The following is a 21,282-nucleotide window of genomic DNA, read 5'->3' as shown; positions in this document are numbered from 1 at the left end:
CGCGAGTTCTCAGTTATTCGTTTTTGAACGCAGTCCCTACTACATCATAAATGTAGACATCCAAGTTGTAATTGAGCACACCAAAAGAGAGCATTGTACTTCTTCTCTGCTTAGAGTGAGATTGAAAACTGCGTGGAGCCTTGCATACCCCGTTCATCGGAAAAACGCATCGCTCACCGGACAGTAGCGTCTAAATTGCACACACGCATCCTTCAGCCTAGTTACTTATATATTGCTAATCAAAAACTCTTTACCTACAAATCGTGTTGTTACCCTGCATGTCAGCCAAGATCTGTATGAGTTACAGTCGGTCAAACGCCCGTAGTAACGGCCCCAATCGTCGGACACCCATTTTCTTGCCTTCCTACCTTCTCAGCAACAGCTCTAGGTTTCAAATAACTGCAGTTGATTAAATTCAGCTATCTGAAACGCCGCAGAACGCAGAACACTTGCCTAGAGTGCTTGATGGCAATTCTGAGTCATTTCTCCTACAACCACGCCCCCACTAGGACGTGTAAAAGATGTCGCTTGAACGAACTAGCCGTTCAACAAAGAAGACGACAACCGAAACCGATGAGAGGGCAGGATTGAAGTGCTTAAAAGCTCTTCTAGCCTTTGCGAAGAAAGTCGATCGCTGCGTAGCGCGCGTTGACAAGGACTTGTCGTAATCTAATTCAACTTTACCTAGGAGAAGTAGGGGTGAAGGTTCTAGCTGCTCTGATAATAAACAAAGTTCCTGCATTCGGTACAGCTGGTTGTACCAACGATGACGTGCTGCACTTCGTGACGGTGCAAGGTCAGGCAATGGTAGATATCAAACTGAGATAGAAACACCTGCACACGTCCTATTCAGAGCCGAGTAACAACTTAGGGGCCTTGAAAGGAAAGCACGGGCTGTTCCTGTGCGAGTTGGGAGAATGTGCTCACCACAAAGCTCGAACATGGATGACGTGAATCGTCTGCTACATCCGGTGCATCAAGCCTGTGCAGTTGTGCTGCAAGACACTCAGGAGTTCAAATTCTTACGCTGGGAAGACTAGACAGTACCGGAGGGCTAGTAGATGCCAACAGAGTGAGCTTGTCCGCAGAGAAAATTCAGCAGTTTCCGCTAATAACCGTTGCTAAGTCAAACAAAGGTCAAACGAATTGGGGGCCGTACGATATTTCCTTCCAACTCTTTCTCATGACATTATTACCTGCAGACTGCTGCTGCAAAGAAAAACGACCGTCCGACGAAAGGGGCGTTACCTCGACTCAGTGAGCGTGCGCTATCTCTCCTGGAGAGTAGCAAACGGAGACAGTGATAGTGTTGTTGTGTTAGCTGCTAGTCACCTAAAAACCTATCTCAGGTGCGAAGTTGCAGAATTGCCTTTGCGTTTTCATGGGGGAGGTCGTGTCCGGTGAATGATGGTGGTGTCCGATGAACGGGGTCGCAGAGAAGGATCATGTTTACCGTCCTAGCATAACTGTTTCAAGCCTTTGAAAGTCCCGCGTCTGGAATCACAGTCTCTACTAATTCTCCTTACTATGGACTTTAACAAAGCTCAGTCTATATACAGGGGCGTCGCTCTATTTGGTCGTGTGGACTATTTGGTTTCGCATTTATTGCGCCTCGAATCGGCACTCTCCAACTCTTGCAGCTGTACGAGACGGACGCGAACGACGTGACGATGGCCATGATAATTTTCACGCGTCTCCCAGACGTCTCGATGAGCCGAAATCGAGTGCGACCTGCTTCTTTTCGTTTGTATTTAGCTTCATATGAATACCGAAGTCATCACGACATTGTCGATCACAATTTCGCGTGTCTGACGTTTCGTTTTGAGGCAAATCTCGGCTCGTCTGGTAGCGGGCGTGTCGAAAGTACGTAGGCGGAGTAAGAATCTCTTGTGGGTTACAAGGTCAAAAAACATCTGTGTGTTGTTGCACTAGCGAGGACGACTACAGTTGTAGATATAACACTACGTTTGCAAAGTGGAAAGTCGCTTGACAGCGGACTAGAACGTTTGCATTTTACACTAAATTCGCTAGAGTATAATATTCGTATAGTCTCGGAACTTCAGTTAGAGCTAGACTATTCCCTCACACTTTAACTAAAAAACTACATTACTCTGCAACGCCAAGTTTGGTTGGACGCGTATACTTTCAGGAACGCTTCTACCAGGATACTGATAATGCCACAAAGTGAGAAACATGAGAAGTGGTACAAAAGTTTCAATGAAATATTATCACCGATCGATCTAATTCAAAGCAAAAGCTAATTATTACAAAAAAGAAACAATCTTGAATACACTACCAAGGCACACAAAGAACAACCAAACAACAGAGATAGACAAAGAGACCGAGGAACAGCCAAAATTAATTAGGTATTGGTTCAGAAATAATATTGGACAACAATACACTGTACACAAAAAACAAGCAAACGTTAGACAGACAGACAGATAGACAGACAGATTATTTTATTCTTCGATACAAACCATTACATCTTCTAGTCGCAAGACGATAACAAAGCTAAAATTTCTAAATCAATTAACGTAATAAGCTTAGTAATGTTTCAGTCATATAAGAAGTCCTACTTTACACCGTTGATGAGTCAATTTAACTTAGACATTTTCCCACTGATCACTCTTGTATTGCATCTCTGTATACACACTCATATCTGCATGCATGCGCATAGCTGCATGCTGATTAGTATAGTTCTTGTCTTCATTTTCTTGCCTGCATATGCTGGTTCTACAGCAGCACAGTTTGCTGTGTCACCATTCAAAGAAAAGATGAACGGACGGACAGACTAAATGGCAGAAAGAGACAGAAGATGCATATATACAAGAAAACAAGATTTTCACTAGGCTCTACTAATCTGCAAAACGTTGTTTGATATTTAGTGGACAACAACGCAAACAAACAACCATCAATACCCATCTAAGAGACCAAGTGCAAATAAGTGATTTTACATCAGATACATCTAATTAATTGTTTCTCGAACTACATAAATTCACATATTTTCTCTTCTGTTCTGAAAGTCATCACCGATCTTTGGTCGTGCGCGACCAATTTCAGAGACGCAGATCGTCTTCCATGCGTAGACAGTAAGCATACGTCGCTGTGCACCTAAGTATCGATCGATGCCATGCAGGATCGATGCCATGCAGGATCGATGCCATGCAGGATCGATGCCTAGATCTGTTGCTAGCCACGGCATTCTACGCACTAAAACATTCTTAGGCACATCTCTACACGTACGCTGCAGTGGCGGATCCAGGATTCTCACCAGGTACAGGCGCGGTCTGTCAGGTTCGGTAATGACGTCACCAGTTAGTCACGTGTCCATGTTCAACATTTTCGCAGCTGGCCCTCTAGGAATATCTTATAGTCATCAGTTCAAATGAGGTCGAGTTTGTGATATTTTCATATTATAACTGTATTTCACTTTACTCAACACATGCAAAACAGGTTGATATACAACATCAGAAAACAGAGGAGTGTGGAAAAGTAACATCACTGATTCAGAACTGAAGAAGAAATCTGATGGACCGACAATACAACCATCACTGAAAACAATGTCACCGTCACTGTGATTGTGCTTCTTCTGTTGTAGCAGTTGGATCCAGGAACAGGAGGACGCTTATGACCGTACATCTTTCAATGACTTCTCTCCGCCAACAACGAAAACTAGATAGTCGACCCTCCTGTGGAAAGTTCTCGCAACTTTCGTAGAACTAGTCTCGCGTAGCCAGACCTTACCCGCTAAAGCAAAGCGAAGCGAGTACTGTAGGGTCTGGCTACGCGAGGCTACCGAAGAACACTAGTAGTCCAAGACAAGCTCGTGTGCTTTGTGCCAAACTGGCGCGCTAAAGTTCCAGAGCTCGAGTTCATGCATGAAACACACGTGCACGTTAGCCCAAACGATACGTGGGAGTCGATGAAACGCGCACTACCAGTAGTCGACGACGTGTGAGGTACAGGCGCGCGCCTCTCGCGCCTATCCCTGGATCCGCCACTGCGCTGCGTGAGCAAATCATGTTTGTTTATCTTGTAACCCACAAGACATTGTTACTCCGCCTACTTTCAACACGCCCGGTGTAGCAGGAAATCCGTCCCGGCAGGAAATCTGTCCCGGCCGAGACGGATTTCCTAGGAAATTGGTCTCGGAGCTAGGAAATCCGTCACGCCCTGCATGTTCTAGGAAATCGGTATCGGGCGGGACAGATTTCCTAGGAAATCGGTCTCGGAGCTAGGAAACGCAGCTCACTCTGAATGTTCTAGGAAAACCCAGAACGGCCGGTGTTTCGGTATTGAAAATGCCTCCATGCAGCAGGGAATTTACTAATGGGCCTAAATCATGATATATTTAACCACGTTTCTAGGGAACATAACACAGCATTCCAGGTTTCTCATTTGTACTGCAGCCTCCCACTATACGTATGTATACGTACAGCACAGTTTAAACAAAGTTCTAGGCTCATCATACACACAATGCAAACAGTAATGCACGTTGAACGCAAACACGAACTATATACATGTGTATAGTGTCAGCTAGTGTATGCATGCAGAATTTTTACTTGCAGTTACCACAGGTCCATTTTTTGCTCCTAGTAGGCAATATCGGTCTAGCACATTTCAAATGACACCAATCATCGCATTTCTGGCACTTCACTGTAGCAGCAAATGTCTCGGGCATCAAGCACCAACGACAAAGCTCAATCATGACACCGCGAAGTCTCTTGGGACGATGAGCCGTGGTCTTTGTCATCTGCGGAAAAGGCATCATTTCTTTCTGCTGAAAGCATTTGAGAAGGTGCCGTCTCATCAGTGCCTGGTCGAATTGCAGAGTCGATAAATTGTCTCCAAAAGCAAGATGCACAGCAAATGCAATGGCAAACAGTCCGCAATCCGAACCTCCCCTCTGCTGTTGGACATAGGGCTTTTGAACAAACAAGTTGATGGGATCATTTCCATCATCATCGTCTTCGCTATCATCTTCTACCGCCAGCCTATAAATCAAGGCTAACTGGTGACTGAGAGAAGTACTAAGTTGAAAACCGGCCTCTTTGCTGTCATAAACTGATATATGTTGGCCACAGCAACTAGAAGTTACCCAATGGCTTCGCTCAGGGACGTGATGTATCTGGATGCCCTCATGCTGGACTGGGATAAAACCATTCGTCTGTGCAAGTAACGGTGACTGTAGGCCATCAATGTGTGGAAACTGTTTCTTTAGTATGTTGTGAGCAAGAGAAATATGCTCATCCGTAAGCTCGCGGCCTTGCATGAGAATTTCTCTCATTCGCCTTGAAATAGTGAAACTGTTCTTCTTAGATTCCTAATCAATTCATGGAATACGTAAGTTAAACCTTTCAGAGGGTTTCCCAAAGAGATACTTACTATAGTACGTCTTCGTTTTGTTTTGGGTTGAGTTTGGCCCCTATAATCAAGCTTGCGCTTACGTTTTCCATCTTCTTCTCTGCTATTCTCCTCCTCATTCGCTGTCTGACTGCATTCTTTGTCATCTTCATTTGTCTGTATAAGGCAAATCAAATCATAGAGAAGGATTACAGAATAGAAGATATTTTTCAATGAGCTAACCGCAAGCTGGAAACGTACTCTTTTCTTAGGTTCCAACCGTAATTTACGTCTGTCACATTTGATACTTCTGCTTCCAACAGTGCCCTTGTCAGTTTCATCTGAGATTTCCCTGGATGAAGCTCCCTTGTCAGTTTCATCTGAGATTTCCCTGGATGAAGCTGATGGTTGAGTTGTAGATGGTAATGAACGGGCCTCTATTTCTGTCCTGTTATCCATCACCAATAACCCCTGCAAGGCACAGAAGGTGGAAAATATCCAAACACAGCTATAGTGCTCTATTAGGCATATGAAGTTGGTGTAAAATGGTATATTAACGACATTCATTATTTTTAGATTAATTGACTGTCACTGTAGAAGACCTCTACCTGTCCTTCATTTTGATGTGTCCTTGAAGGTTGCGCATCAGGTTGGAATGCAACTGAAGCATCCACACGTACACATGCAGACGCAGGGGATAGAAGAGGTAAGTCATCCGCGTGCCATTCAATGGCTTCTGCAGCATTTTCATCTTCATTGATCTAATAAACAGAACTTACGCCATGTGTATGCAAAACAATCATGTTCAAATCGCTGCATACGGTATCTTTGCACTCGTCTGAAGTGCCAGTACCACATGGCTCGTAGCTCTGCGGTGGATAATACCGTTTGAGACGACTTGCATGAAAGATTTGCTTCAGAACAGCACCATTTCCATTTTTCAGCTTGAAACAGCCTTTCGGAAGACGTTCTGACACCCAGTATGGACCAGTCCACTTCACGTCCAGCTTTCCACCCTTACGGCTGTCATGTTTACTATTTTTTAAAAGAACTTGGTCATTGAGATCGAGAGATAAAGAATATGTATTATGGCGCTTGTCATAGTAAGCTTTCTGGCGTTCCTGGGCTTTGACAATATTTCGTTTTGCAGCTGCTGTATACTGGTGTTTCAGATTGACTAGCAGTTCTACATCATGTTGCATCTCTTCATCAGTCAGGCAATGCATCGTGGTTTCCGCAGTTGAATCTGAGACGTGGTGTGCATGCAGTTGCACATCTAGAGGCATACGAGGATCTCGATTATTAAAAAGAAAGAATGGTGTGAATTTGGTCGAAGCATGAACAGCAGTGCGATAGGAAAATAGAATAGCCTCAATTGTTGAATCCCAGTCTTCATCTGTGCAGTTTGTCATCTGGCAGATTCCATTTTTCAGTGTCTGATTGAAACGCTCAGTCAGTCCGTTTGTTTGAGGGTGGTAGGCAGACGTAATTCTGTGTTTGACTCCTGTCTTTGTCAAAAGTTCATTGCAGATAGCATTGCAAAACTCGCGACCTTGATCGGATATCAACACCTCTGGAAATCCATGTCGTAGAAAGAGTGAGTTAAGGAAGTCAGCAACGTGAATTGCTTCTTTCGATGGAATTGCTTTGGCTTCAGGCCATTTGCTGAAGTAATCGACAGCCACAACAATATACTGATTGCCACTACTAGTGACTTGCAATGGTCCAACCAAGTCAACGCCAATTTGCGACCAGACCTTAGATGGTACAGGTAATGGATGTAACGGTTCTGATGGATGATCAAACTTTCTTTTCACTCTCTGACATATATCACAATGTTGAACCTGAGAAATGAAATGTGCAGAGACAGTATTTTGAAGCACCTTCTGAAAAAATTATGCATGCTTGTTCTCACTAGTTGTTTCACATCAGCTACTATTCCTAGCCAGTAGTACTTCTTTGTCACTCGATCTAGCGTTTTGTCCCTGCCAAGATGATGACCTCCAGTGACATGACATCCTTGGAGAATCTGGATATACAGAGAAGACATAATGTAAACATTTTATTAAGTCAACATGACGAAATTTTGTCATCTGCCCTTGCAGTTTACTAGCAGGGGCGTACCAAAACTGCCAAAGGGTGAGGGCGACCAATTTTGAAATTACTGACTTACACCAACAGACGATTTCCGCAACTTCCAGTTTAGGTATAGACAATTAAATATATTATTTACTTTTATTTATTTGGAGTATATAGAGTCTTTATTACAGGCCAATATTAAAATATACGATAATGTGGATCATATTATAGTTTTTCATGACCAGTTTGTGGCAAAGTCAAAACATAACTTTGGGGACGTACAGTTAGGTCAATTAGATTAATTGGTGGGGACACTGTTTTTCATTAGCTGGATGGTAGCGCACGCTAGTCATGCTTTGTCACGTGCCGCGGTCACCTCCTTTAGCGCGCGTTAGGCCCGAACAATTTAAAAATGATTGCTACACTCCAGTTTAGGGCATGCATGGCTAACTAGAGGTGAAACCCGTAACTCCGAGAAATTAGAGAGTTCACCTGTCTTTTTGTCGTATCGTCTCTGATAACTTGTCTGCGTGTCGATTGTTTCTTGTCTTGGAAGTAGAGAATCCCTTCCTCTAGCTGGAACAGTTTGGATTTCTTACGGACACCACTCTTCTCGCTTTCCGAGAGACCTAGATCACCAACATCGTTAGGAGGATCGGCAATCGCACGGACGTAGAGACGGTGTGACAGCTGTTCTTCGTCAGCCTACCTGTTGGATATGAACCGTTTTCAAGGTAGAAAACGACCCGCTCGTACATTTGCTCTTCCATGGCGCTTCCCGTCATTCAGAATATCAAACAATTGCACATGCGTGTGGGTGAGACACACAATGACATATTTCCTGCGTGGTGACAGATTTCCTAGCGCCTCGGCCGAGACAGATATCCTAAGGAAATGTGTCTCGGCCAAGACTAATTTCCCAGCGTAGTGACAGATTTCCTAGCAAATCTGACTAGCCGAGACAGATATCCTAAGGAAATGTGTCTCGGCCAAGACTAATTTCCCAGCGTAGTGACAGATTTCCTAGCAAATCTGACTAGCCGAGACAGATATCCTAAGGAAATGTGTCTCGGCCGAGACAGATTTCCCCGAGACGGATTTCCTACTACACCGGTACCAGACAAGCCGAGATTTGCCCTAAGACGAAACGTCAGATACGCAAAATTGTGATAGACAATGTCGTGATGACTTCGGTATTCATATGAAGCCAAATGCAAACGAAGAAGAAGCAGGTCGCACTCGATTTCGGCTCATCGAGACGTCTGGGAGACGCGTGAAAATTATCATTGCCATCGTCACGTCGTTCGTGTCCGTCTCGTACAACTCTCGTAAGAGTTGGAGAGTGCCGATTCGAGGCGCAATAAATGCGAAACCAAATAGTCCACGCGACCAAATAGTCCACGCGACCAAATAGTCCACGCGACCAAATAGTCCACGCGACCAAATAGTCCACGCGACCAAATAGTCCACGCGACCAAATAGTCCACGCGACCAAATAGTCCACGCGACCAAATAGTCCACGCGACCAAATAGTCCACGCGACCAAATAGTCCACGCGACCAAATAGTCCACGCGACCAAATAGTCCACGCGACCAAATAGTCCACGCGACCAAATAGTCCACGCGACCAAATAGTCCACGCGACCAAATAGTCCACGCGACCAAATAGTCCACGCGACCAAATAGTCCACGCGACCAAATAGTCCACGCGACCAAATAGTCCACGCGACCAAATAGTCCACGCGACCAAATAGTCCACGCGACCAAATAGTCCACGCGACCAAATAGTCCACGCGACCAAATAGTCCACGCGACCAAATAGTCCACGCGACCAAATAGTCCACGCGACCAAATAGTCCACGCGACCAAATAGTCCACGCGACCAAATAGTCCACGCGACCAAAAAGTCCCTGCAGGTGACCGAAACCAAATAAGCCCTAGTTAAACGGTTTCGAGAACTAAATAGGACCGAGATAATTGCCCGCGACCGAAGAGTCCCTACGACCAAAAAGTCCCAGTATGGTCGTGGACTATTTGGTTTCGCATTTATTGCGCCTCGAATCGGCACTCTCCAACTCTTGCAGCTGTACGAGACGGACGCGAACGATGTGACGATGGCCATGATACTTTTCACTCGTCTCCCAGACGTCTCGATGAGCCGAAATCGAGTGCGACCTGCTTCTTCTTCGTTTGTATTTGGCTTCATATGAATACCGAAGTCATCACGACATTGTCGATCGCAATTTCGCGTGTCTGACGTTTCCTTTTGAGGCAAATCTCGGCTCGTCTGGCAGAGGACGTGTTGAAAGTAGGCGGAGTAAGAATGTCTTGTGCGTTACAAGGTAAACAAACATGATCTGATCACGGAGTGTAGAGCGGTTAGCTAATTAGTTGTCCGGTCTGTTGTCTGCATGCTGTACTCGGCTTCCTGCGATGATGGATATGCACTCTGCGAAAATAGCCTGTCTGTCTGTTTGTCTGTCTGTCTGCCTGTTTGTCTGTCTGTCTGTCTGTCTGTCTGTCTGTCTGCCTGTTTGTCTGTCTGTCTGTCTGTCTGTCTGTCTGTCTGTCTGTCTGTCTGTCTGTCTGTCTGTCTATTGTTATTAATAGAGTAAGAGTTCAAATATAATCTGTCTGTCTGTCTGTCTGTCTGTCTGTCTTAGTTATTATATTTCTTAATAATTAGCTTATTCGTAACCAAGAGGTCCCAGCTATAAGTAAATCATTGCATTGGCCATTCAGCTATAAGTAAATCATTGCATTGGCCATTCTCTGCCATGCAGCTATAGTAGTTGTATTATGTTGCGATGTCCTTGAACTGCGGTTATTAAACTGCAAATTAGTGCAAAACAAAGAAGTTTATTGCAATCGAGTGTACTTGCTTACATTACATGACAGGTAACTATACAATCTACTTCTGCAACAGTACATTACTAATCAGTCACTTGACAATACTGTATCCATTGCCACAGCAATGTTGTCTGTTGCCCATGATTGCAGGTGATGAAAAGCTAGTATATGAAATACTGCGTGCTTTGCTCTTACGCAGTATTTCCAGTCTCCTGGCTGGCCCATAAATTCATCGAAGGTGTCGATTTCGTCGTCAGCAATGTATTGTGCTCTTTTGCGATTAGCAAAATACCATTTGGTAAAATATTGCTGCACGTACTTGATGAATTGTATTGAATATCTCGCACCTATTGTGACATGTTTCCATTGCTTTAGGCTTTCTGCCATGGTTGTTGTTCTGGAAAAGTTTGCTGGTGTAGTTGTTGGACAAGCATCCAACAATGCCTTGATAGCATTTTTCTTTTCTAGTTTGGCTATCGTAATTCTTAGGTCTTTGACAGTACAGTGGATACCTGCAAAATAACGATCCGTTAGTTTCATTAAAGACACTGCAATTAATTAATTGCAGATTTGCACACGCACAATAAGAATTAAATTCCTGCAATGCAATCTATCTGTTACGAGAATATACACTTTCGCAGTAGACGTTAGAATCGTCCAGTAAATTATTATCTGTCTATATACGTATAATCACTTATCATCTAATGCATCGATATCTTCTTCTTTGGTTCGAGGTGTAGAAGCCAGTGTTTCAACACTTAATTGGGTATTGGAGTAAACAAAGAGATTAATTAATTAATTAAATTAACTGTTTATTTTTGTAGCAGATATGATACTGTCTTACTTACTGTCTGTATCCGTAGTACCTTCAATAGGTGCGACGACATCTGACGGTTTAAAAGATACCTTGATAAAATATATTGCAACAGAATATTGTAAAGAAACGTTGTCAGTGTTTTACTGTAAACGAATCTTTGACATCGTTGTCATTTTCTGCAGACAAGCGATCTTCATCAAATGTGAGGACATTGCTACAGTTTTACATAAATTGCATTTTGAGCAACTAGTCAATTACTATACTAAATTATTGTTCACACCGTTCTAGACGTGTAGCATTTGCAGTGCCTGGTTTTTCTATTGCATGATACGATACAAGACGTCGTTTCTTCGTGTTTCTTAGTGACAATGACTTTTTGGGTCTTTTTCTACTGCCTTGATCACAAAGTAAAATTAATGTAAATATGGGTCGAGTGGCAGTTTTGCTTACTTTGCACTGTGTTTTCAGTCACGGCTAGAATCTGCTCAGTAGGCTCAACTGTTTTCAGATGATGATGTGCTAGCAGCAATAATCTGAATAGTGTATATTGCAGCATTCTTGAACAGTTGGATACTTACTTTCTGCTGTTCTGAAAACAATCTCACATGGTTGCCAAAAATTTTTAATAGGTTTTAACTTTTAATGATTAATCTTACCTCCTCTATTGATCTTGTTTCAATAATTCTTTTTCATTCTCGTTTCTAGAATATATTACAATAAGGTTTTGCATTGCAATATTACCTAGCTGATACTGTCTACAGATAGCAAAACTACCACGAAATTCCCTACCAGCTCTCTAGTGTTTATATATTAATAATACGCCTAGCACGTTTAATTAATTACACAGCTAGCGGGATAGTCTCTCTCCAGTCAACTAAATTTAGTACATACATCAACATCTGTAGGCAACAACTTACTCGCATGAACTGGTGACTGAGTGTAGAAGGCGATACGCAAGCCAACGTCGTACAGTTTCCATGTTCATCTATGGGAATACATGTTGTTAGATTAATTAATTAATGCATTAATCAGAATGATTCTATGATAATTATTACCTCGCGTCTTTGCAACTTCCCAAGAAGAGAGTAGTCTCTCATGTTCTGTAAATCGCAGTATGCATGGCCTATAGCTCTTTATCAATTTATAGCCCTAGACGTACCACACAGGTCCAAACATCGCAATTGACACTATCGATCTGTTGAGGCTTTTCCTGCATTTAACATAGATTAGCAAACGTTCCGTGCATATCCATAGTACGAGCTACGCACTATAGATAGCCTCACACATCTGCTCACCTTTGATACTAGGTATTTCTTTTGCCAAAAATCCTTGTTACTCAGTGTACCATATTTCCTCCTATGCTCATCACACAACCAAAGTCTACGACATATTTACATGGCAATATTAGATAATGCAATTGGAACTCTTGACAGTAGAATTACATAATGCAATCACACTCAGCGTCATGTGTGTTTCCCGCCGAATCGATAACATTGAGACACTTCTCGAAAATGTCAACAATCTATAATGCAGTTTGTCATGCACTCACACTTTCAAAACTTAGACCCCGCAGAATGATATGAGATTTGACATGGAATGGTATGATTCTAACCACTTTTATCCAGTGATTCTTCATATGGACAAGTATAGCAATCAGTTCGTATTCAAAGACGTTGACCTATACAATGCTTTACTGCATGAATTCTACATTTTAACAAGGAATATTCTGTCATTTTATTTACCTCCATAGTAGCCCTCCATACGCCGTCGTATCCTCGTTTTCCATAACTTGGAACAAGGTAGGAATTCATTGACAATACTCTATTGGAATTCTATAAAAAAGAAATGAAACGCACAAAGTTTGACAAATTTTCTCGCGTACCATCAAGTTTGCCTCTTGCTGGAATACTATGTGCAAAGCATTTACTATCTAAAAATAAGATACCAATATATAATATACTACTTAGAGACGTTAGCTCACTGACTATATCGTTCAACCATCTTTTGGACTGCAGCGATTGAAAATCAGATGAAAATAATTCATAACTTTGAACCGTACTTAGTCTATGCTGGAAACTGCTCTCAGCCATACGCAAAGCACCATCTACCTACAATACAACAAATTCAATAGTTCTACTTATTGAACAAATTGTAAAAACATATTTTGGATACTATGGTAGCAGCAGCAGCAGGTATGTCAAACTCGCCAACAGTTTTGCGTCGGTTGCCTGGAAACGTTTCTGCTAACAAAGTTTTAATGCAGCAGCTTTTCAACGTTTGTACAATGTAATTTACTAACGCTGTTTTGCAGTATTGAGATCCAGACTCCAATAGTGGTTTTCTGCCACATGCCCCAGCAGCATTGGTGCACGCCGGTTCCCTTCTGCAGTTCTTGCGTTAATTTGTTTGTCGCTGTTTTCATCTTCAAGGGAAGAGACAATGTACACTGGACGGTCAAATACTGTTGCTGCAGCTCGCACGACAATTTCATCCGCCCAAGTGCCCGGCATTTTCATACTGTTAATATAGTCTGTCCATTTGAGTGGAATAAATTGAGAAAGATGTTCTTCTGAGTCCTGCTTAGACATAAAAGTAGCAATGTACACGTATACTAGCTAATATGGTAAACAATACTTAATTATATTATGATACCATGCCAAATTTGCTACTATATAGTACTGTGAAAGGATTTTCGTTTAGGTGCCGAACTATCGTCTTTCTAATCTTTTGGTAGGACATGTTGACACCGAAACGACTAATTTGATTACTTAGTGCTCTAAAGAAACAGTTGCCGTCTCCTTTGACCTCTTTTCTCACAGCAAGACCCATTTCTTCAATACGACAGACTAGAGAATAAGAAATGTCGTTCTTTGCCTGTTGTTCAACTTCGTGTTCATAAAGAGAGAATTGGGCTATCTGTGCAAGTTCGCTGTCGTCGGCTACTGTACCTGAGAAATTATGTGTGTGTGTGTGTGTGTGTGTGTGTGTGTGTGTGTGTGTGTGTGTGTGTGTGTGTGTGTGTGTGTGTGTGTGTGTGTGTGTGTGTGTGTGTGTGTGTGTGTGTGTGTGTGTGTGTGTGTGTGTGTGTGTGTGTGTGTGTGTGTGTGTGTGTGTTGACAGCAATCAGCCTCAATGGTTGCATACCTTGTGAAGCCACAGTCGCTGAAATGCTGGGATTTTTCTTGACATAGCCACTAAATGCAGTCGTTTTCTCAACATCTACAATAATAGAAGTGAAAATATGCAAAGCCCGTGTACATGTACAAGTAGAAGGTGCATGCCTTGTCCTTACTTTCTTTAGCCTTTTTCAAGAGTAATAATTTTTTGGCTAGTGCTTGTCTTATGTTTTCTTCCTCGGCTGTAAGGGATGTGATATCCGATACTGCAAACCATTTAGTAGCTGTTTGCTCGCCGATTACGCGCACTAGGTACCGATTCTTCTGCTTTTTATAATTTTTCCTTTGACAATAACCGGGGTAACCGGTAGCTTGTTTCATTTCTTTCGGCTGATACTCGTATGTAAACGAACTAGGACTGCATCACCGACGCTGTATATAGAAGACGAATGAGATGCTGCGTAACGTTCCGCTTGTCGATAAGCAGTTGTTTGCGACGAATCGTAGGTTTGTTTCCTTGCGACGAATCGTAGGTTTGTTTCCTTACACGTTCAAAAATATTGAGCTCAGTCTCAATTACGTGATTGTCATCATCGTCGCTAGTGTTGCTGTGAATGTCATCGCTAGCAATAGATAGCGTCTAAAATGTTCATATATTAGTGAAGCAAATGCTTAAAAATGACAAAATGCAGAAAACTTGATTACCTCACTGTCGCTGCCAATGTCTATTTCTAACTGGCTTTCTGAATCAAGACTTCGCTTATAGAGAACTACGTTTGATTCGCGTCCAAAAAGCACGTGAAATGGACTCTCATACCTGAACAAGAACCATCTAACTTTTATTTCTTATCTAATGTGACATTTTCCTAGACAATTAATTAAGTATACCAAGTGAACTGTGTGGGCTGTTGTTGTACAGCTGCGCCTATTTTTGTAGTACACCGACCCAGTCGACTCCAGGCGTTGTTGCTAAATTGTTGTAGAGGTCTAATTTCAGCTTCTCCTTCCACGTTCGATGAGACCGTTCATTCTAGTACATAACATTTTTAACTACATGCATACGTTACGTAAAATCTTAAATGTATAAGGTCAAAATACAAGCTATACGTTTTGTGAGGAGCACTACAATACTCTTTAGATACCTTTCCTTGGGACTGAGGATGATAAGGCGATCCGTATATCATCCGACAATTGAAAGCTTTCATAACTTGTCTAGTCACGCGTGCCGTAAACTCTTTGCCTTGGTCGCATTGCAGCAATCGTGGTGGACCAAAAATAGAATACACGGAGCTAAGGTGTTGAGCTACGACTTTTGCTGACTTGTCGGACAGAGGTTGTAAAATGACGTAGCGACTGAATACGTCCACTAAAGACAACACGTACGTGTACGTGATTTCACCTTTTGTTGTTGCTAGTTTTCGTAGGTCCACAAAGTCTACCTGATTCCTTCCCATCACCCTACGTGACGAAATACTGCGCAGTTGCGGACGATTTGAAAATAGTGGCTTTCGTTTTTGTTTTTCAGGAAACGTGTCGAGACGTTTTTGAATACCATGTTGGCCTCCCAATCCAACAAAGTATCTTCCAATTCTGTGGTACAACTTTCTTGCTCCTTCTCCTTTCGTGCTCTGGTACTCTTTTCGAATTGCATCTGTAACCTCAGATCTCTTGAGAGCAATTTTTCCTGACTTCTTCTAGACTAGTCTTGTTTCTTTCTGGCCTGTCAACAGATTGTGAGTACTTTGAACGTCATCGTGTTTTCTCTTTCGCACAGCAACACGTCCTTCTTTTGATCTTTCTGATTTCGGCGCACATGTGTACGCATCGACGAGAAGACCAAGTAGAACATTGTAAACCGCGTCATCCAAAGCAGAAGGTCCTCTTCCTCTTCCCTGTTTACTGCCGTTCTGGTTCATGGCTAGAGCAAGCACACGCATAGAGTGACTACCAGGTAAAATCGACTCAATTTATAGGTACTGCAACTGTAGAGAAGCAGATTGATGACGCACACAATTCAGGGCAAATTCTTCTCACGCCTACAGTTCCGTGTACGCAAAACTGATAATTCTGTGACGATTCGTAGTTGGATGATTTTAGCGTGGTTCTAGTTGTCGCTTGGCTTATGTGTAGTGTTTCGTAGTGACGACGTTGGCAAGTAAACGCAATTGTTATTTACATGTAGAGTACTGAATTAAAAAACGGTTGACGTAGGCCAAGTGTGACAACGAGTTACACATGCGTCATCTAGCTGCTAATTTCTAGTGCTACGACGACATCATCGTGAACTTACGATGACACACTCGTAATGTCGTAATCATTAGTGTAGTAAATTGTTCCTAGACGTTATGTTAGCAGTGTGAACCCAACGTCCAGAAAACGAAGGCAATGCGTATGCAGGTAATTTGAGGTTATAATGCGCACCTGCTTTGGGTAGAGAACTTGTTTAGATTGTGATTAATGAGGTGTCAATTAATGTCATGTGTGCATACATGGACCAGCTGTTGGAGGTGATTTCGATTCTGTGTGGCAGATCTATAGAGACGAACGTGCCAAATCCTCAGTCTTCTTTTTACATAGAGGGATTCTTGTGCTCTGTGTGTTGTTGCACTAGCGAGGACGACTACAGTTGTAGTTATATAACACAGCGTTTGCAAGTGGAAAGTCGCTTGACAGCGGACTAGAACGTTTGTATATTACACTAAATTCGCTAAAGTATAATATTCGTATAGCCTCGCAGAACTTCAGCTAATTAGACTATTCCTTCACACTTAAAAACTGCATTACTCGCAATGCCAAGTTTTGTTGGACGCGTATACTTTCAGGAACGCTTCTACCAGGATACTGAACGCCACAAAGTGAGAAACACGAGAAGTGGTACAAAAGTTTCAATGGAATACTATCACCGATCTATATAATTCAAAGCAAAAACGTAATTATTGCAAATAAGAAGCAATCTTGAATACACTACCAAGGCACACAAAGAACAACCAAACAACAGAGATAGAAAAAGAGACCGAGAAACATCCAAAAGTAAGCATTGGTTCAGAAATAATATTGGACAACAACAGTACGGTACACAAGAAACAAGCGAACGACAGACAGACAGACAGACAGACAGACAGATTTGTTTTATTGTCATCAAACGTCACTACTTACATCACTTGCTGCAGTACTAAAAGTTCTACTTTCCTACTGTTCTTCGTTTTAATTAATGAATAGAACTATGAATGGCTTTGTCCATCTCTAGCTTGTCTTGTCCATCCAAACAATTCAATGAAAGCCTAGATAGCTTTCTTAAAACAACTCTACTGTTACATTTCTGAATAATCACAGAAAATCTTCTTCTCCAATAGCTTCTAAACGCTGCTTCATTTTTCCTTCCCAGCATGTCTTTGGACTTCTTTGCAAGTTCATTTAAAAATTCCTCTGCTTTGGGTCCCCAACGACCAAAGTGTTCGAACACCAGAGGAGTAACAAAAGGCTTAGAACCATCTGGTAATGATTCTTTGCGATACTTTACTTCCTTCCTTGCCTCTCGTTTTGTTGCTGCATATCCACATGTCGTGGACGCTCCCTTGATGGTATCTTTGCTCCAGGGATGAGCCATAGCAACATCTATCTCTTTTGTTGTTCCTGAGTCTACGTCGTAAAATGTGATGTCTGGTCTATCTTCAGTGTGGATGTATCTGTGTCTTGGCTCAATCTGGTGGCATATGAGCAAATCGCTGAGACACTCGCTCCATCCAGAAACTAGGGTGTTGTGCGTCCAGACAGGACCTCCCCCATACTTACATGTAATCAAGTGATATCCTTCTCTGTCCAGCTCTGCTCCACACTCACATTTTACAAGGAGCTGACTGAATGGCAGACAGACACCCAACCTCAGACAAGACGCTAGACGAAATTCATTCTGCTTTAGTGCGTGCTTGTCTGAAGTGGGGACTGTTTCAAGCCATCCTCCCGCCCCTCGTCCTTGCAAGGATCTCATTCTTCCCGCGTCCTTTTCCTCAACTATTCTATTGGTAAATGTTGCTGCTTCCATGCAGGAAATGTCCGTTGATAAACGATGCTGTAGTTTCCTGGGGTTCTTGATCATCTCCTCTAGAGTGTGATATATAACTTCTTCTTCATCGTCCAAGTTTGACTTGGGAGGAAGATTAGACACTGCTTGATACAAGGTTGACCTTATGGTAGAGGAATCATTCTTAGGGCTGCTTTGATAGAGATTTTCTAAGTCCCGACACATTGATGGAAATCTATTGGGGAGTTCTTTAAGTGAGTGTGCCCATGCTGCCAAAAATGCAGCAGGAGCTGTACCTCGAATTGACGTGAGCCCGAATCCACCGAATTTAATTTTCAGGGATGCTTGTTTCCACTTGGTGTCGTCCAACCGATCCAATCCTATGATGTCAGTGAAAGTCTTTCTGGTAAGGAGGTCATGGATACCCGCAGCTTCTGATACATCCCTGGGAGATACAGTCCTGGCAAGATGATTCATTTTTGAGACGTGGCAATGTCTGAGTAACAGAAGACTGCACTGAGGATCATCAAGATCTTTTAGCTTAGAGCAAAGTGAACTGCCATCCTGTGCTACCCTTGTACAACTTGATTGGATGTAACTAGGTGCGCCTATAGGCGTCCCCAACACATGGACTCCTACTCTTGTAATAGGAACTGTTGTAGCGAAGTGCTCTGGCGCATCTGGGTAATACAGCTTGCATTTCTCGTCTCGTATAGTCAGGCCAACATCTTTGAGGGAGCCTTTTACATCATCAAAGACTGAGATGGAAGATTCAGGCAAACCAACAACATATACGTCATCCAAATACGCCAGCATAGTTGTATCTTGATGACGGTCTTGAACTGAGGCAATGATTGGTTGTAAAGCAATTGAGAACAGGAAGACAGACAGACAGACAGACAGACAGACAGACAGACACAGCTATCAAGAGACGAAGACGGAAAGCCAAATGCATCAACCTTCAAGACATACTGGAGATCTGTGTTTTCTGTGTGTCTACAACGATCAAATGCTAGAGTGATTAACAGAAAAATAAAGAAGATTGTTTCAAGAGGCAGCAACATAAACATAAATGGTTGTAGGTAGAACCAAGCCCTATTGGCTTGGGTAGTATTTAGTTGCTTTGCTTAGATGGTGTATTATAGTTCAATGTTTGAAAATATATGTATTGACAGACAGACAGACAGACAAACAGACAAACAGACAGACAGACAGTCAGACAGACAGACAGACAGATAGACAGACAGACAGTCAGTCAGACAGACAGACAGTCAGACAGACAGTCAGACAGACAGACAGACAGTCAGACAGACAGACAGACAGACAGACAGACAGTAAACTCTTGCAGTTACAAACTTTATATAGTTACCTTGCTAGCATTGTATTATAAATGTATATTTGAAATAAATGTCATTTGACAGACAGACAGACAGACAGACAGACAGACAGACAGACAGACAGACAGACAGACAGACTTAGACACTTTTCCACTGATCACTCTTGCATTGCATCTCTGTATACACACTCATATCTGCATGCATGCGCATAGCTGCATGCTGATTAGTTTAGTTCTTGTCTTCATTTTCTTGTCTGCATATCCTGATTCTACTGCAGCTCATTTGCTGTGTCACCATTCAAAGAAAAGATAGACAGACGGACAGACTAAATGGCAGAAAGACACAGAAGATGCATGTATACAAGAAAACAAGATTTCACTAAACAAACGCGTCGTTTTATAGTGTACAACAACGCAAACAAACAACCATCAATACCCATCTGAGAGACCAAGTGCAAATAAGTGATTTTACATCAGATACATCTAATTAGTTGTTTCTCGAACTACATATATTACTTATTTTCTCTTCTGTTCTGAAAGTCATCACCGATCTTTGGTCGTGCGCAACCAATTTCAGAGACGTAGATCGTCTTTCTTGCGTAGACAGTACGCATACGTCACTGTGCACCTAGGTATCGATCGATGCCATGCAGGATCGATGCATAAATCTGCAGCTAGCCGCAGCATTCTACGCACTAAAACATTCTTAGGCACATCACCACATCTCTACACTCCGCGATCAGATCATGTTTGTTTACCTTGTAACGCACAAGACATTCTTACTCCGCCTACTTTCAACACGTCCTCTGCCAGACGAGCCGAGATTTGCCTCAAAAGGAAACGTCAGACACGCAAAATTGCGATCGACAATGTCGTGATGACTTCGGTATTCATATGAAGCCAAATACAAACGAAGAAGAAGCAGGTCGCACTCGATTTCGGCTCATCGAGACGTCTGGGAGACGCGTGAAAAGTATCATGGCCATCGTCACGTCGTTCGCGTCCGTCTCGTACAGCTGCAAGAGTTGGAGAGTGCCGATTCGAGGCGCAATAAACGCGAAACCAAATAGTCCACGCGACCAAAAAGTCCCTGCAGGTGGCCGAAACCAAATAAGCCCTAATTAAACGGTTTCGGGAACCAAACAGGAGCGAGATAATTGCCCGCGACCAAATAGTCCACGCGACCAAATAGTCCACGCGACCAAATAGTCCCTGTACAGTCCCTGTACAGCTATCTAAAATTTTGCGACTCGTTTTGACGTCACGGTGAGAATAGCGTGAAAACGCTCGTAGTCTCGCTACGGTACCACTTCGACTTCGCAGTGATTAGAATTCGATAAATTCACTGTGGAGCTCTAGTTGTCATGTGGGTGATATTTGACCCTAGCTAGTGCAGAAAACGTCCAACCGCTTGCTTGTCTAGTTGCATGGTGCCAAGAACAGCCGTCCACGTATACTACACGCAATCTCTTGCAGAATATACGTACATGGGTCATCTAATTAGCTAAAAAGTGTGCAGAATTACCCCGGAATTACCGTAAGCCTAGATCTGTCCTTTCGAATAACGTGTGATCACGAAACAACTCGACGCGACAGGAGTTAGTTCAACTTCTACATACGCAGACCTAATAGTTAGATGGTCGTTGCATCGCACTCCCTGACTGTAGAAGTACAAACGGGCGATATCTCCTCTCCACATTATGACCCTAACGCGCGTTAG

The 21,282-nt window shown here is 42.7% G+C and overlaps 3 protein-coding genes and 2 long non-coding RNA genes across 18 annotated transcripts; all 5 read right to left on the bottom strand.

Moving 5' to 3' along the window:
- Nucleotides 1–1,975: 1,975 nt before the first annotated feature.
- LOC134181292 (uncharacterized) lies at nucleotides 1,976–3,733 on the bottom strand. 2 transcript variants are annotated; one of them, XR_009970120.1, is made up of 4 exons: nucleotides 3,272–3,733; nucleotides 2,577–2,733; nucleotides 2,484–2,520; nucleotides 1,976–2,240 (listed from the first exon to the last, which is right to left on the bottom strand). It is a non-coding gene; the product is annotated as an uncharacterized LOC134181292 (long non-coding RNA). The 2 variants fall into 2 exon arrangements; XR_009970121.1 differs by lacking the exon at nucleotides 2,484–2,520.
- A 410-nt stretch (nucleotides 3,734–4,143) lies between these two features.
- LOC134181522 (uncharacterized) lies at nucleotides 4,144–8,300 on the bottom strand. The gene is made up of 8 exons (XM_062648796.1): nucleotides 8,132–8,300; nucleotides 7,915–8,051; nucleotides 7,259–7,372; nucleotides 6,165–7,187; nucleotides 5,952–6,104; nucleotides 5,587–5,814; nucleotides 5,386–5,520; nucleotides 4,144–5,323 (listed from the first exon to the last, which is right to left on the bottom strand). The coding sequence occupies exons 1-8, from the start codon at nucleotides 8,205–8,207 to the stop codon at nucleotides 4,559–4,561; spliced, it is 2,631 nt and encodes an 876-aa protein (XP_062504780.1). The 5' UTR covers nucleotides 8,208–8,300; the 3' UTR covers nucleotides 4,144–4,558.
- Nucleotides 8,301–10,261: 1,961 nt separating this feature from the next.
- On the bottom strand, nucleotides 10,262–15,077 carry LOC134181004 (uncharacterized). 12 transcript variants are annotated; one of them, XM_062648193.1, is made up of 21 exons: nucleotides 14,911–15,077; nucleotides 14,382–14,845; nucleotides 14,234–14,308; nucleotides 13,389–13,665; nucleotides 13,262–13,332; nucleotides 13,075–13,197; nucleotides 12,972–13,019; nucleotides 12,832–12,921; nucleotides 12,702–12,767; nucleotides 12,532–12,611; nucleotides 12,385–12,469; nucleotides 12,249–12,299; nucleotides 12,145–12,189; nucleotides 12,007–12,074; nucleotides 11,746–11,790; nucleotides 11,668–11,689; nucleotides 11,540–11,608; nucleotides 11,370–11,484; nucleotides 11,234–11,303; nucleotides 11,121–11,178; nucleotides 10,262–10,784 (listed from the first exon to the last, which is right to left on the bottom strand). In XM_062648193.1, exons 3-15 carry the CDS (start codon nucleotides 14,306–14,308, stop codon nucleotides 11,751–11,753), a joined length of 1,119 nt encoding a protein of 372 aa, XP_062504177.1. In that variant the 5' UTR covers nucleotides 14,382–14,845; nucleotides 14,911–15,077; the 3' UTR covers nucleotides 10,262–10,784; nucleotides 11,121–11,178; nucleotides 11,234–11,303; nucleotides 11,370–11,484; nucleotides 11,540–11,608; nucleotides 11,668–11,689; nucleotides 11,746–11,750. The 12 variants fall into 12 exon arrangements, with proteins under 12 accessions (XP_062504177.1, XP_062504170.1, XP_062504178.1 ...); XM_062648186.1 differs by having other exon boundaries at nucleotides 11,668–11,790; XM_062648194.1 differs by having other exon boundaries at nucleotides 11,540–11,678.
- Nucleotides 15,078–16,891: 1,814 nt separating this feature from the next.
- Nucleotides 16,892–21,245, bottom strand: LOC134181437 (uncharacterized). 2 transcript variants are annotated; one of them, XR_009970151.1, is made up of 3 exons: nucleotides 20,321–21,245; nucleotides 20,079–20,250; nucleotides 16,892–17,112 (listed from the first exon to the last, which is right to left on the bottom strand). It is a non-coding gene; the product is annotated as an uncharacterized LOC134181437 (long non-coding RNA). The 2 variants fall into 2 exon arrangements; XR_009970152.1 differs by having other exon boundaries at nucleotides 20,079–20,257; nucleotides 20,321–20,360.
- Nucleotides 17,302–19,125, bottom strand: LOC134181237 (uncharacterized). The gene has a single exon (XM_062648478.1). It carries the CDS (start codon nucleotides 19,040–19,042, stop codon nucleotides 17,414–17,416), a length of 1,629 nt encoding a protein of 542 aa, XP_062504462.1. The 5' UTR covers nucleotides 19,043–19,125; the 3' UTR covers nucleotides 17,302–17,413.
- Nucleotides 21,246–21,282: the final 37 nt, after the last annotated feature.

The sequence above is a fragment of the Corticium candelabrum genome, chromosome 6, assembly GCF_963422355.1.
Source record: "Corticium candelabrum chromosome 6, ooCorCand1.1, whole genome shotgun sequence".
Taxonomy (NCBI): domain Eukaryota; kingdom Metazoa; phylum Porifera; class Homoscleromorpha; order Homosclerophorida; family Plakinidae; genus Corticium; species Corticium candelabrum.
Note: the sequence above shows the minus strand (reverse complement) of the source record. Positions and strands in the feature narration are given on the sequence as shown.

What these genes read in the sequence shown, in the direction of transcription:
- LOC134181522 (XM_062648796.1), bottom strand. Translation starts at nt 8,207, where the DNA reads ATGACGGGAAGCGCCATGGAAGAGCAAATGTACGAGCGGGTCGTTTTC. An exon ending in TAGCTGATGTGAAACAACTA is followed by an intron (nt 7,188 to 7,258) that starts GTGAGAACAAGC and finishes TTCATTTCTCAG; the next exon opens with GTTCAACATTGTGATATATG. An exon ending in CACATCAAAATGAAGGACAG is followed by an intron (nt 5,815 to 5,951) that starts GTAGAGGTCTTC and finishes TGTGCCTTGCAG; the next exon opens with GGGTTATTGGTGATGGATAA.
- LOC134181237 (XM_062648478.1), bottom strand. Translation starts at nt 19,042, where the DNA reads ATGCTGGCGTATTTGGATGACGTATATGTTGTTGGTTTGCCTGAATCT.
- LOC134181004 (XM_062648188.1), bottom strand. Translation starts at nt 14,308, where the DNA reads ATGTTGAGAAAACGACTGCATTTAGTGGCTATGTCAAGAAAAATCCCA. An exon ending in AGAATCACTGGATAAAAGTG is followed by an intron (nt 12,612 to 12,701) that starts GTTAGAATCATA and finishes ACTGCATTATAG; the next exon opens with ATTGTTGACATTTTCGAGAA. An exon ending in AGAAATACCTAGTATCAAAG is followed by an intron (nt 12,300 to 12,384) that starts GTGAGCAGATGT and finishes TGTTAAATGCAG; the next exon opens with GAAAAGCCTCAACAGATCGA.